Source organism: Mustelus asterias, chromosome 16, assembly GCF_964213995.1.
Source record: "Mustelus asterias chromosome 16, sMusAst1.hap1.1, whole genome shotgun sequence".
NCBI classification, from domain to species: domain Eukaryota; kingdom Metazoa; phylum Chordata; class Chondrichthyes; order Carcharhiniformes; family Triakidae; genus Mustelus; species Mustelus asterias.
In genome coordinates, this window is record NC_135816.1 from 26,323,178 (window position 1) to 26,339,397 (window position 16,220).

Here is a 16,220-nt window from a genome sequence, read left to right on the forward strand (position 1 = left end):
TGAGAGGTCAGCGATATCCATGGGAGGGTGAGAGGTCAGCGATATCCATGGGGGGGTGAGAGGTCAGCGATATCCATGGGGGGGTGAGAGGCCAGCGATATCTGTGGGAGGGCGAGAGGTCAGCGATATCCATGGGGGGGTGAGAGGTCAGCGATATCCATGGGAGGGTGAGAGGTCAGCGATATCCATGGGGCGGGGGGGGGGGGGGGGCGGGATGAGAGGCCAGCGATACTCGTGGGGGGGTGTGGGGAGGGAGAGTGGGTGAGAAGCCAGCAATGAGGCTAGCAACGTCTGTGGGGTGGGGGGGTTGAGGCCAGCGATCTCCCAGAGATGTGCACATATTCAGGGTCCCACTCATCGCGCTGATTTCAGCCTCTTCAGCAGGAGTAGGTCCCACTCCCTGGTCTTTAACGATAATCCGCTCGTGGCCTCTGCAGTGCACAGTGTGGGGGACATTCATTTTGGGAAATACGCTGGAAAAACTGCCTTGATTTACTCCTTTTTCACGCAAATTTGACACGTGGATTTTTTTTGGTAGTATTCCGGCCAGGAAGTTTTAATTCCTGACCCTAGCAAGCACACTGCCTTGGTACATATATCCAATGACAAGTGATGAAAACCTTAAAATATCTGGGCCCCATGAGGTCAGCAATGAATATCCTCCATAGAAAGCAACGGTGTTCCGTCACAATCAATGATATTTATGTTGCAGCAAATAGGCATGAATGAATAGTCTGGCACATCTGGATTGGGCTATCCCAGAATTTTTTATTAGTATCACCAACTATGAGGCTGCTACAGCTGTTTAAGTACACATATTGTTTAAAACTTTACATGAAACTGTCAAGATGTGCATCAGTATCTTAACAGTGCAACACACGAGTACCATGTGTGCAAGGGAGTTGAGAAACTTAAGGTCAGATCTCAAAATAGGAAGTACATCTGTGATCCTTACAATGGCACTATGGTACCAATACTTATCCATACAGCACCTGTGCTGTAACTCTTGCTAACACGGGTTAAATCTCAACCTGTGGCTGCAGTTGTCCACATAACAGATGTTTCAATCTCAGAAGATAAAGGGAAGGAGGGGGGGGGAGGTGCTAAATATAGACCAGGGCACCTCCCCATGGTGAACAACAGAAAAGATTAGCTCATGTCCTCCATCCTCGGACTCTTTAGCCCACTTCATCTCCGAACACCTGGTTATAGGGCAGAACTGGCAGTGGCCTAGGGGCAGGTTACCAGCCTGCCTCCTTTGCTGGGCAATGCGATGAAAAGGAAAGGTTACTTTTAAAAAAGGTGGAATCATAAGTGAAACATCACCTACACGTAACAACTAAATCTTCTTATTAATGCTCCTCCTTATTAGGGCTACATCTCCTCAACCAGTTAAAATTTGTAATTTTATCTCCAATGGGGACAGTTTCTATTATGGCAGAACACCTTACAGTCAAGGGAATAAAATGGCATTGGAAACATACACCCAATCTGCCAGCATCTGAAGATGTAATACAATAATGCAACTTTCTCTCCTTTCCTTATTCAGTTCTGATGAAAGACCCCTCCTTGTTAAGTCGTCATTTCTCTGGATTCGTTAACAGGCGCTCTGCACACTTTATCATTTTCGGTAAAAGCAAATTACTGCGGATGCTGGAATCTGAAACCAAAAGAGAAAATGCTGGAAAATCTCAGTAGGTCTGGCAGCATCTGTAAGGAGAGGAAAGAGCTAACGTTTCGAGTCCAGACGACCCTTTGTCAAAGCTCTGACAAAGGGTCGCCTGGACTTGAAAAGTCAGCTCTTTTCTCTCCTCACAGATGCTGCCAGACCTGCTGAGATTTTTCAGCATTTTCTCTTTTGGTTATCATTTTCATTTTTGACTGTAAACCTTGCCATAATGAGGCTCCATCATATCCACTCATTTAAGAATTTGTTCCAATATTATTCACTAATAGCAGTTGCCCAAATCATCACAAAGAATACACAACACAATGGAAATAAATCATAGATAGATGAGTTTGTTTCGGACTTTTTCACTTCTTTGCCCACTACTTCAGAAAAACGTAGTGCCAAGCAATGTTCCAAAGCCATAGGTATCCATTAACCTGACTCCAGTGCAAATCTGACTCTGAAAGTGCTTTTCGGCTGATTTTTGAGCCAAGAAAACAGATAGGCCATTGAGTTTGGCTTGCCACACGCTTCATTTATAATACAGTCCTCCAAAAACACAGAATTTTTTTAAAAAAATCCATTGCTATTTTGGCCCAGAAATTAAAAACATGCACTGAATTTTCAATCACCAATCTGTGTAAGACATGCTTAAAATTTACAACATTTTTCCAATTAACTATTTTTATATGTGACTTTTAATGACCAACAGCAGAAAATGCCTATATTTCTGCCTGCTCCCTCTATTTACAGATAAAGGTAGCCTACCCAGTAGACCAGATTAAATAAACCAAATGCTGTGGGGAAGAAGATACGAGCATACGAGTCGACTTTGGTGACACGGATGTGCAGCCTCCCCTGCCTCCACGCTCCTGTGCGGCACTCGTCAAAACAGCAAAAGAAACTGGTGCAGTCTTTGCCATCCAGACATTCGTATCCGTACTCTTCATCCCGCTCTTGCAGGTGTGAGGCATTGTTCATCTGGACAGCAGATGATCCAGGGCGGATATCCACAGTAGGCGCCTATAACCATTACAAGAAAAAAAAACTTTGGTTTGGTTTTTGTGAACAAAAAATTACACTCAAAAGAGGAATTGTGCACGTATTTATTTATTGGTGTCACAAGTAGGCTTACATTAACACTGCAATGAAGTTACTGTGACAATCCCCTATCGCCACATTCTGGTGCCTGTTCAGGTACACTGAGGGAGAATTTAGCATGGCCAATTCACCTAACCAATACACTTTTAGACTTTGGGAGGAAACCAGAGCACCCGGAGGAAACCCACATAGACACAGGGAGAACGTGCAAACCCAGCACAGACAGTGACCCAAGCTGGGAATCGAACCCAGGTCCCTGGTGCCATGAGGCAGCAGTGCTAAATATTGTGCCACCGTGCCACTCTTTTAAGATGGAGGGTGTCATTGCTGAGGAAGGTGTCCAGTATCAAGCATTTTTATATCATGCATGGTTTAGGTTCGACACCGGATTAAATTTCCTCGATTGTACCTGGCAATTTGCCTTGTCCCCAAACTTGGAGAAAACACGCAGGATAATATTAAATATTGGATGATTTGTAAGTCTAAGCTGTTCACACATATCCACACACTCGAAATAAGATTTTGTTCGTGCTCCTACAACGAGAACACTTATCCTTTCAATCTGGGCATACTGAGGGAATGCTGTATTGTTAGAGCTGCGTCCTTTCAATGAGATGCCATCTGTGTTAAATTCAAGTATTAATTAGTATCAAGTCATAAACATGTGGTGATTACGCCCAACAATTAGACAGCAAACTTCAGATTGTACACACCCCTTCCAATTGCTGCCACTAACACCCGTCACTTCCCAAGTTGGCTGGTGGGATTTCTGTAGGCAGCTCTTTTGCCATGTGGTGTTTTGGTCATATTCTACAAGAGTTTTTGCTCTTTCTACAAGAACCACTGTAAAATAGAATATACAGGAATGTAGTACAATCCCATTATGCATTCATACATGAACTTCTTCAATCAAAGGTTGCATCTTTTTTAAAAAACATTTTTATGGGATGTGGGCATCACTGGCTGGGCAGTATTTATTGCCCATCCCTAATTGCAGTTGAGGGAGCAATTTAAGAGCCAACCACATTGTTGTGGATCTGGAGTCACATGTAGGCCAGAGCAGGTAAGGACGGCAACTTTCCTTCCCTCAAGGATATTAATGAACAAGATGGGTTTTTAATGACAATCAACAATGGTTTCATGATCATCATTAGACTTTTCATTCCAGATTTTTATTGAATTCAAATTCCACCATCTGCCATAGTTGGATTGGAACATTACCCTGGGTCTTTGAATTATTAGTCCAGTGACATTACCACTACGCCTCTGATTCTGCTAAAGTTAACTTAAGTTATATGAGGCTGGTAACTACAGTATCTTGAATCATGCATTCTGGATGATAGGAGCAGAGGGTACTTTAGTTCACAGATTGAGAATAGGCTGAAAATTGTAAACCAGATTAAGATAAAATAATAGGACGAATGCATGAAGAATTGCTTGAACAATAAACATGTGCAGTAATGTCATCTCTGCTTAAACTTATCAGATCATGATCATAATACTTGAAAGAGATTGCGTAGCTTTCTATGTTTGGCCTCCAATGCCTGTTGAAGAGATGCATAACGAATCATGTGTGTCACTCATAGGTATTTAGTTTAATAATCCTCACACAGTGAGAGCTTAATATGACAGGTAGGGATTGGCTACATTCCTGATATTTCTGCCTCCTCCCCTTAACCAGAGGGGAAAGCTGTCTGCTCTAGAGAAGAAAGGAACAAATATAAATAGTGAAGATGTTGCCTGATGACATTATTGGGACCAACACACCATGTTAACCAAAAGCCAACTATGGGCCACGAAGCTTCAGACCTGCCAACCAGACTGAGTGATACGCTGTGCCAATGGCCCTCAAAGTCACCACAGCCATGTATCTTTATACCACTGAACCCTTTCAATCTGTCACAGAAGACATTAGCCACATCCCATAGTCTGCGGTTCACAGCTGAATTAAAACGATTGACAGCTGATCAATGCCCTCTTTGCAAAGGCCAAAGAGTTTATCGTCTTCTGCACCGACTCAACGGTCAACAAGGGAAAGCTCTTGGTTTCGTAGCAGTACCTCACTTCACTACAAGCAGAGTGAGATTGACTGTACACCAGACAATGGGAAAGAAAATTGAGCAACGTGTAAAATGGCTTAGCCTCCACCATCGCCTATTTTGTCTCATAGTTTGAAATGCATTTCACCTTCAGATGTTGACTACCAGTTAGATAGTCAACGCCTTTTCCCAAAGGTAGGGGAGTCTAAAACTAGAGGGCATAGGTTTAAGGTGAGCGGAGAGAGATACAAGAGGGGCAATTGTTTCACACAGAGGGTGGTGAGTATCTGGAACAAGTTGCCAGAGGAACTAGTAGAGGCGGGTGCAATTTTATCTTTTAAAAAGCATTTAGACAGTTACATGGGTAAGATGGGTATAGAGGGATATGGGCCAAATGCGGTAAATTGGGACTAGCTTAGTGGTTAAAAAAAAGGGCGGCATGGACAAGTTGGGCTGAGGGGCCTGTTTCCATGCTATAAAGCGCTATGACTCTATGACCTTCCCTTATGTCCCAGTGCCTTTCGGGCTGCACAATAATACTTCATGTTTCTCCCACCTCTAAAGCATATAATTTATAGTTTTGTCCACTTGTACTGCACAGACTGTGGTATAATAGAAGTGATTCTGCATTCTTGTGCACTAGTGGGAAAGAAGTGCGAACAGGAGTACAGCTTGGTGATAAGGATGTAGTACAGCCTTGATTCCCAAACATAATCCACTTATAAATACAGCTTCCCACGAGGAATGAAGCACCCTGAATAAACCTATTTGAGAAACTTAAATGATATGCTATTACATTTTGAAATAAAATACAGAGGTTCTGAACCTTCCCAAGTGGGTTTCAATCACATTTTGCGGTAATACTGAAATTTCCTACAATGCATTCATTATAATATCACACAGCCCAGGTAAAAAGCCTTTCATACTTTCCGATGTAATAAATGTATTTTAGGAATGCTTTTAATTATGGATTATGGATTGCTGGTTTCAGGCACTGTTAATAATCAGATAAAAGCTGAAGTCATTACGTTAGTTCTACCTAAACTGAGAATCAAATGAAATTAATGCTACGAGATTGACTTGTTTGAGAAAAGGTGGTAATTCCCATTACCCAATGGGAAGGGTAAGAGTTCAAGACGTTTTGTAAGTTATAGATCGACTTGATCAGGTTGCTCAGAGATTCTGGAAAATCAGCAGGAAAAAAACAAATTGACTGTGGGGATAGACAGGCAGAGATAGATTCACTGGAAATCAAAAGATCCAAAATTTTTATTTTTAGAAACACTCATCAGCTCTAAGAAAGTCCATTCACTGAACTCAGGTGGTTAGTATTTTATGCATTTGTCAAGAAAATTTGCATTTAATTATCCTATGCTGCGTCTGATATTCTCTCAATTATTAAGATATGCAAATAAGGATCTGTACATAATCTCTTTTGTAGTTTCAGGAGCTGGAGAAAATCTCCTTCATTAGTTTCTCCAGTTTTAAAAGCAGTATCTTCAGCCATGGGGTGCATTGATATAATGCAGTTTGATCCATTTATACATACTTGCCCATGAAGTGATGAGTAGGAGGTAGGTTTCATTAAAGCATATATTAAGTTTAAGTCTATTTATTTGTCACAAGTTGGCTTGTATTAACATTGCAATGAAGTAACTGGGAAATTTCCCTAGTCGCCACACTATTAGATATTATTAGATGTTTAAACTGGGGTCCTATCTATTTCTCCTGGTGATTCAGGTGCATGTTAAATATCCCACAGTTACGATTTTAAAAAGGCAGAATGTTTTCATCTTGCTCTGGCCAACATTCTTCCCACACTCCAAAGATGTGTGGATGACGTGGATTGGCCATGCTAAATTGTTCCTTAGTGTCAGGGGGATTAGCAGGGTAAATAGTTGGGGTTACGGGGATAAGGCCTGGGTGGGATTGTTTTGGTGCACGTTTGATGGGCCGAATAGCCTCATTTTGCACGGTAGGGATTTTATGATTCTATGATTCATACACACTACCAAAAAGGGCACCTCATTGCTATTTTCCTTACTGTGTTCACTAGCTGTTGTATTTAACTACTGGAGGAACATGCTTTTTGTAAAATTGGAGACATTTTGGACACTAAAAGTCTACAAGTTTAATTCTGGGCTATGAGTATGCCTCATTTTTCAATAAACCACAGGTCAACATCTAAATATCCAGCTAGGATACCTGAGCATGACACAGTGGTTAGCATTGCTGCCTCACAGTGCCAGGGACTCAGGTTCGATTCCTGGCTTGGGTCACTGTCTGTGCAGGGTCTGCACGTTTTCCCTGTGTCTACATGGATTTCCTCCAGGTGCTCTGGTTTCCTTCCACAGTCCTAAAGATGTGCTGGTTAGCTGCATTGGCCATGCTAAATTCTCCATCAGTGTACTTGAACAGGCGCTGGTGTGTGGCGACTAGGGGATTTTCACAGTAACTTCATTGCAGTGGTAATGTAAGCCTACTTGTAACTAAATAAACTTTAACATTGATGAGAGAAGTGTTACTTGTTTATCTGAGTTAAAAAGGAACTGCTGTTGCTATGCTAGAAAACCCGCACTGATTAGTTGAAAATTCCTGTCCTGGGAGAAGTATTCTCAGAACGGTTTATTCATTTTGAACTGAGTCAGAATGGTCATGTGCCTTGAGAGAAGGCTGCAAAAGGAAGATTCTCTTTTTCTCTCCCTCGCCATCACTACCCTTGTGTTACATGCATTTCAGAGTGAGTTAACCTTCAGTCAGAAAATTCTCAAAATCCTATCTGTATTTTTTAAGTCGGCAAAGTTGTGACAAACAAGAGTCATCAAAAATTCACCTGAAAGGACTCCAAGATCTAAAGTGGCCAGAATCCTGCTAGATCAACAGCATTGAGATCTTTTTGAACTTTATCCTTTTTTTAAGTAACATTCTCAACCTCTACACAGACCATGGCAGGAACTTTCCAGCCATTCATGCCGTTGGGATCTTCCGGTCCTGCCAACAGCACACCCCCACCATGGGTTTCACAGAGGCAAGGGCTGCATTCAACAGGATAGCTCGTTAGCAACACTGGAATCAGAAGATTCTGGCACCGGCCAATGGTAGGACACCTTCTGCCACCATGAAACACACGTCCGGTTGCATGGTAAATCCCGCCCCATGATTGTTTTGTCCTGTTTTTGTGATTGTATGTGGGTACGTGTTGGGATATCTGTTTTTAAAGAAGGGGAAATTCGATATACCTCCAAATTACAAATTGTGTGTTAATCCGTCTTGCAACTTGTTTTAAAGAGTTTCTTTTACAGTAGATCAATTATTTTATGTTTATTGAAGAAACTTGGTTAAAGGCTTTTTTATGCTGAGCATAGCAGCAGCAAAGGTAAACAATTAGCCATTTTGGTGAGTGAATTTATATCTATTGTTATGACCTGTTGGGAAGTGGGGCTGGAATTAACAGCGTACTTCTCCCATCCCTGTCATAATCCTACAATAAAATAGTAATTGCACTTCAATGGGAACTCGTGTATGTAAAATGATTTAAACAAACATTTTTATAATGCACTTATCACAGAAAAACATCCCAGAACATTTTTGGAGCTAATGAGTGCTCCTGAAAATAAACATCCTGTTTTCGCTTGAATAATTTACCGATTGATCTCTCCCCATTATTGATTTGCTGTAGATAGGAATTTGGAGCGATATGAAGAAGCACAGTGATTTACTGAAGGAAATCCTAAGCATGGAACCTAGATGGTCCAAAGGGTGACATGGTGGCACAGTGGTTGGAACTGCTGCCTCACAGCGCCAGGGTCCCAGGTTCAATTCCAGCCTTGGGTCACTGTCTGTGTGGAGTTTGCACTTTCTCCCTGTGTCTGCGTGGGTTTCCTCTGGGTGCTCCGGTTTCATCCCACAGTCCAAAAATGTGTGCCTTAGGTTGATTGGCCATGCTAAATTGACCCTAGTGTCAGGGGGGTTAGCAGGGTAAATACATGGGGTTATGGGGAAAGGGCCTCGGTGGGATTGTGGTCAGTGCAGACCTGATGGGCCAAATGGCCTCCTTCTGTACTCTGGGGATTCTATGATTCTATGTGCAAGTTAGGTGGATTGGCCATGCTAAATTGCCTCTTAGTGTCCAAAGATATGCAGATTAAGTGAATTAGCCATGGTAAATGGGCAGGGATACGGGAGTAGGGCAGAGGGGAGTTTCTGGGTGGCATGTTTTTTCAGAAAGTCAGTGGAGACGCGATGGGCCGGATGGCCTCTTTCTGGACTCTAGGGATTCTAATGCACAGCTGCAAATAATGGAGTAAACTGAGATGGATACAAAGTCAATGAAGGGTTGGAAGAGGTTATAGATATAGTGAGAAGAGAGATGATGGATGTATTATAATATACAGATGGGAATGATCTGTAATGCTATGGGGATGGGTGCGGGGGAACAACCGTGGGTCAATGAGGATGGGGGAATGGGCAAACAGGATTTAGTGCGGGATAGCAAATAGGGAACAAAGTTCTGGGTGAAATGAAGTATTGAATCAAATCACCTGGTGAAAAGGACATGAAAAATGGTTTCCATTTCCCACCCTCCCCCGCATGAACTTAATCTATTGATGGGGTGGAGGTGGAAGTTAGGTGTTTCTTGTGATGTAGGAATGTCAGGTTAGAAACAAACTCAGGATAAAACAAGGTGGTGAGGCTGCAAAATGTTTGCTTCAACCTAAGTCAATGGCAATGGGCGGAGTTGGTTGAAACGGGCCTGAACATTCCAGCTGTTCATGCTGGCAGGATCTTCTGGGCCCACTGATGGAGCAGCCCCCGCCATGGGTTTCTCGGTGGTGAGAGGAGCGTCCCATTAACAATGGTGCAACCAGAAGGTCCTGCCACCAGCCAATGGTGGGCCGTTTCCGCAAAACACGCTGTGGGTTTTGCAGAAAATCCCATCCATGGACATTGCCCTGGTGCAGAAGACAACAATTTAGATCTTCCTGTTATTTAGCTGACAGCACAAAGGTGGAGAAGGGACCCAGGGAGGTGGTGGTGAAGTAGAGCTGTGCATTATCCGTGCATGTGTAAAAGCTGATTCCCGTCTCTGCAGTTGATATTGCCAAGGGGGTGGTATGCAAATGAGGAAGAGGAAGGTATTTAGAATAGATCTTCAGGACATTCTCACTTTAACAATGCAGGAGTAGGAAAAGGAAACAATTCCTAAAGATGCTTCAGCGATGGTTGCGTTGTTCAGATTGGAAACAGGCAAAGGCAGTCCAACTGAGCTAGAAATTAGGGGCTCGGAATTTCTCCAATCGCTCATTTCAAATTAATGATCAGTTCAATTTTTACAGCGGGTCTAGCTGTTTATGTCCTTCTTATTAAGCTGCTGCACTGCATAAATTAAAAATGCATTTTGCAAAGTTTTTGAAAATTGTAACTGTCATGGGGTTGCTTAGAGGAAATGTGTCCACAAATTCTTTGCCACTTATGACCTGTGCTTATGATCTAAGAGATAAAAGCTATCCAAGTCCTTTTAATCAGTGCCGAGTTAATTTGAAACAATTGTCAGCAACTCGGATGGGTTACCAAGATGAGTGCACAATAGTACAAGCTTCTTTCGTGAAACTGACAAGCTGCAGAGGCCTTGATCAGTAAAAGTGACGAGCTCCAGCCATGGCCATTGAGAAACTATTGTGCGAAAGCAATTCTTCCCTCAGAGAATGCTCTCACTGCTTGACAGATATTATTTCAAATCCATTCATGGGATGCTACCATTGTTGGCCAGGCCAACATTTATTGCCCACTCCTAATTGCCCTTGAGAAGGTGGTAGTGAGCTGCTTTCTTGAACCGCTGCAATCCATGTGGTGTAGGTACAAGCACAATGCTATAGAGAGGAAGTTCCAGGATTTTGACCAGAGTCAGTGAGGGAACGGTGATATATTTCCAAGTCAGGATAGCGGATAGCTTGGAGCAGAGCTTCCAGGTGGTGGTGTCCCCATGTATCTGCCACCCTTGTCTTTCTAGATGGTAGATGTCGTGGGTTTGGGAAGTATTGTCAAAGGAGCTTTGGTGAATTCCTGCAGTGCATCTTGTAGATGGTACACACTGCTGCTACTGTGCATCAATGGTGGAGGGAATAAATGTTTGTGGATGGGATGCCAATTAAGCAGGCCACTTTGTCCTGGATGGTGCTGAGTGTTGTTGAAGCTGCACCCATCCAGGCAGGAGGACAATATTACTTCACAATCCTGATGTGTGCCTTGTAGAATCTGGATAGACTTGGGGAGTTAGGAGGTGAGGGGTGGATACCAAGATCTAGCTGGAATGAAGCTGTCTCAGGCAGAGTCTGCAGCTCTCTCAATAAGTTTGAGCACCAAGAGATCCAGGCTATCCTGGTGGGTCATTGCTGTCATTTAAAGCTTCCTGGAATATAATCTCCTTCAGAGTTTAGTTGGCCAGCAAGGTACCTGCAGGGCCACCACTTGCTGAATCTCTGCTTCTCTCCTGTGACGGAGGATGTGACTGGGGAGAAGGCAGTTGGTGCTGCTGCTGGCATTGTTCCTTCTGCTGCTGGGGCTGTTGGCAGTGGTGTGACTCCTACGCTCATCAGAGGTACAAGGTGGAGCTGCATAAGCTTTCTAAAAGATATGGTGAAGGCAGGCAGCAAGGAAATGCTTCTCACCAAGACATGTGCTCCTGCATGGGATGAAAGCAGAACACTGTGTGTGTGTTCGTAATGGCTTGTGTAGAGAGGAGCGAAGGACAACGTTTGTGTACGGTGACTGGTGAATGGAATTGAGAGGACTATACGATGTGTGTGAATGGTAACATCTCAGTTGGGGATGTGAGGAGGTGCCTGGAGAGAGAAGAATGAGTGGAGCTGCATGGTGAGTTCTTCTGAGCAGTGCTGTGCAGGAGAATGCTGGGAAAATCAGAGTGTGGGGTTTGACAGCTGAAGGATAATGTCAATCACCTTTCTCATCCTCCTGAGGTCCTGGATCCTCTGGGTGCACTGTCTCTAGTTGGAGTGTCAACACTTATGCTGTTGACCTCCTTGGCCACTTCCATCTGTTCCTGCTTGGTTGGAGAGGTTGTCCTCTTCCTCCCATCCTTGAAAGAGCTAACCTTGCCACAATCTCTCAAATCCCGCAGCAGAGCCTCCTGATAAGTGTGAGAGACCTGGGGATCAGCTTTCCCAATGTCTCCTCACCATTCCTGTGGTTGCTGTACAATCACAAAAATTTATGTGCTGCTACGTTCTTGTGATCCGTGTCCTTTTATTTAGAAATCCTTCCTTTGACAGGATGGGCGCGTCATCCAGTCCACTTCCCTCATGTGAAAGTGGGATTTGAATGCTGTGGTTGAGTAAAAGAGCCAGAGCTAAACTCACCCATTTGTAAATTGGGTTCCCATTCCGGCAAGGACTAAGTCCAAAAAATTACACCCTAACCTTCCTAAATCTTAACATTTGTCGTGATCGTTTGGCATCTTAACTTTTCATTTCTAGTTGGAATATAGTACATAACTTTAACAGCCTGTTGAAGGCTTGGCCTAGAAAAGAGATAGTGGGTGGGATTTTATAGCCTCGCTCATCCTGAAACCGTAAAATCTTGTCCAAGGCCAGCGGACCTTTCCATGGTCCGCCTCTCACCCACAACGATTCCCTTGGCAGGCGGGACATTAAAATTCCGGCCATTGAGTTTAAAAGCATACAGGTAGATTTTAATTTGGCCACCCAGACAGAAAGATAGCTTTCAATTCCTGACTGTTATAAAAACAAGAGAGCGTTATTTGTGGAAATGAAAATAGTGGGCTGCTGATTCATAATGCAAGCTTTATGCCCTTGAAGCAAATTGAAAATCTACTCTACAGTTCTTTATGGAAAGAAAATCCGGTGGGTTATATAAAGGATGAATGACCCATTCCATCAGATTACCACCCAGGTAGTGAAGACAAAAATATATCTCATTAGGTTGTAAGGTATCATCAATTGCTCTGTCCAAAGCCTCGAGAAGAGGTACATCGTCGAGATTTGTTAATGTGCACGTCTCTCAAAAGCTAAGCTCTTGGCATAATGACACAATTAAAAGACTGAGACAGTGAATTTGATTGTTTCTGTGAAGTGAATGATTTGATTAAATGATTCAGAGCACAAAAGGAGATTAACTACCTTGGAACATTAGAGATTACAGACTGATAAAAGTCAATCAGTCCACAGAGGCGTGTGAAGTCGAGGGAAAAAAAAACATTCAAAGGGCTGTTATTGGTTTGTGATATAATTTCATAAAATGTGTTTTCAAGTTAATAAACGGGACCTATTCCTGGTGTAATATCTATTATTGAATCATGGTGGACAATCGTTAAATTATTTATTATGCTGACTGAGGCAAAACGCATGGACAGGATTTCCCAAATAATAAAATTCTGGAAAATGTCTCTGACTTCTGAAAGCAATGGTTTACAGACTTTTGAACTAGCATTTAAACTAAATCCATTGATTCCACATATACCATTGTTATGGTTACAATGGGAATGAACTATAATCTTACATTGGGCATCTGAAAGTCTTTAAAATATTGATCTCCTGAATTTAATGCAGACCTATTCGCCTAGCCTCTTAAAAAAAGAGCTAATTGACTCGCTAACCGGTTTTGGTGTGATTTTATTCCATAAGATTTATGTTTGCAAGCCATAAACTTCTTTTCAGTGAAAGAAATGACTTTGTTTCTTAAAGCACATAATGATTATTTCTTCAAATTCTGTTGGTCAGGTGAAGTGAAATTATGATGGAAACATAGGGCGGCAAGGTTGTACAATGGTTAGCACTCCTACCTCACAGTTCCAGGGACCTGGCTTCAATTCTGACCTTGGGTGACTGTCTGTGTGGAGTCTGCACGTTCTCCCCATGATGGTGTGGGTTTCCTCTGTGTGCTCTGGTTTCCTCCCACACTCCAAAGACGTGCAGGTTGCGTGTATTGGCCATGGGAAACGTGTGGGGTTCCGGGGATAGAGCGGGGGAGAGGTAAGATACTCTGTTGGGGACTTGATGGGCCAAATGGCTTAGACCATAAGACATAGGAGCAGAATTAGGCCATTCGGCCCATCGAGTCTGCTCCGCCATTCAATCATGGCTGATATTTTTCTCATCCCCATTCTCCTGCCTTTTCCCCAAAACCCCGATCTCCTTATTAATCAAGAACCTCTTGAGTGTCTTAAAGACACTCAATGACCTGGCCTCTACAGGCTTCTGCGGCAAAGAGTTCCACAGATACACCACTCTCTGGCTGAAGAAATTCCCCCTCATCTCTGTTTTAAAGGATTGTCCCTTTAGCCTGAGGTTGTGCCCTCTGGTTCTGGTTCTTCCTACTAGTGGAAACATCCTCTCCACGTTCACTCTATTCAGGCCTCGCAGTATCCTGTAAGTTTCAATAAGATCTCCCCTCATCCTTCTAAACTCTAAATTTTAAAGCTTCTCCTGCACTGTCGGGATTCTATGATTGGTCTGTTCAAACACATGTTTATTTAACAAGGGCACTATTAGCAATGCTTGCCACTTTGTTTGACAGATGATTATGCGGGGCTTGCTGCAGTCAAAGCATTTTATATATCTCTGAGCTTATATAATCTGATGCTAGGAACCTGTCAGAAAAGATGGGCATTCTGTGTCAGCAACAGTTTAAGAGGTACTGCTGAATGATAAAGGAAATGGGCACTTTAATGCAGAAGGCTGTAAAGATTATAGTGCAACCATTTCATGGGCTGTTTGTAGCAACATATGAAATACTGACTGTCAAGATTGGCTGGCAATCCACGTGGTTTTTTGCCTGTGCAATCTCCACTGGTATCAGGTCAAAAATCAATCCAATGACTTTATCATACTTCCACTACGTCTATTGAAAACAAAACATTCCCAAAATTGAAGGAGTCCACCATACTTAAAATGAAGAACATCTTAGATTCATTTTTACCACTGTGGTGCTTCAGCTTAGAACAGTTTTCAGAGGTAATTTAATTTGAAATGAAATGTACTGAAACACGCTTGAAAATTGCAATTACATCTTCGTATTTTACATAATTATCATAATTTAATTTAAACTATTCCTTACATGTATTATTTTAATCTTAGGCTAATTTAATTGTTCGTTTATATCACTGAAGGCCAGACTTGAAACAATTGAAAAATTCTGCAAAAATTGCATGGCTTGTCAGGTCCTTAACCATGATCGACATTGCCTTGATATGGAAGTTTGCGTATTTCAATTAAATAGCCAATAGCGGTTGGGCATTTACCCCCATTTCTGGCTCCTCTTCCACAGATCTGTATGGGCATTTCCAAAATTCCATAGATTCTGCAAAGGTCCCATCAGTTTGTAAAATAGCCAATGTAACTCCTCGGTTCGAGGAGGGAGACAAAGAGAAGGAAGCTACAGGCCAGTTAGCCTAACATCTGTCATAGGGAAAATGCTGGAGTCAATTATCAAGGAGGTTATTGTTGTGTCCGCAGGATTGATGCCAGGAGGCATGGAGGCTGACAAACTAAAGGAGCTTTATTAATGAGGTGTGTTCAGTACAGACTGCTTCTTTACTCTGCACTCTAGTTACCCACGCTAGCGATCGATGATGTTACTTCCGGTGATGTCATGCATTTTCCCTCTTGAAGGAGACATGTTCCTAGTCACAGTCGATGCTCATTGAAAGTGACCAGCGGTCGTCATAATGAAGTCAACTTCATCAGAAAAGATGATTGAGAGATTAGGAGAAATCTTTAGTAGATTTTGCGTTCCTGAGCAATTAATGAGTGATAAAGGACCGCAGTTTGTCTCTCAAGAATTTGAAAGTTTCTTGAAAGAGAATGGTATACAACCTATTAGGTCTGCACTGTACCATCCTGCTAGTGCTCAGTGCAGTTACAGTGCTGCTTCTCCGAAATCTGTATGAATACATAACATTTCCTCCCTTTTTAAATTGAACGTCTACAACAAATTTAAACAGGTACAACATGAAGAATAATCCAACAATAAGCAATAAGTCAGACGGACTGGAGGTCATCATTCTCTGAGTGGTTGCCAATGGACATCAGGTGTCTGCTTCTTGACACTATTTGTAACTTGTGGGGTGTTTTCGGCTTTTTACAATTGTCGCCAATGGTTGTTTTGATGAGTGTCAACACTGTAACTAGAGGTTGACTCTGTGCTTGGTCTGAAATTCAGGAGTTGTCTTCCTCAATTGGTTCTGTCGGTGTCATGATTTCAGGTCAGAACCTCATAGAGTTGAACTTGGATTCACTGCAGATTGTATCTCCAATGGATCAGCTCTCCCCACCAATAGCTGGTCCACATGCCTCTTCCGGAAGACAGCATCCCAGGTCTGGACAGTATATGAGACAGGTGCAGTCTCTGCGATGATTGTGGCAGTAACTCCTGTA

General features: G+C 42.7%; 1 protein-coding gene across 2 annotated transcripts in view; it reads right to left on the reverse strand.

Annotated features, from left to right (window-relative positions):
* Positions 1-2,180: 2,180 nt before the first annotated feature.
* The window catches only part of gabrg2 (gamma-aminobutyric acid type A receptor subunit gamma2), a 127,575-nt gene continuing 113,535 nt past the window's right edge, over positions 2,181-16,220 (reverse strand). The window contains exon 10 of one of the 2 annotated variants that reach the window (XM_078231573.1): positions 2,181-2,692. In XM_078231573.1, the coding sequence (XP_078087699.1) occupies positions 2,417-2,692 (276 nt within the window). In that variant the 3' untranslated portion in view covers positions 2,181-2,416. The remainder of the gene's footprint in view (positions 2,693-16,220) is intronic. The other variant, XM_078231574.1, reaches the window with a different exon arrangement.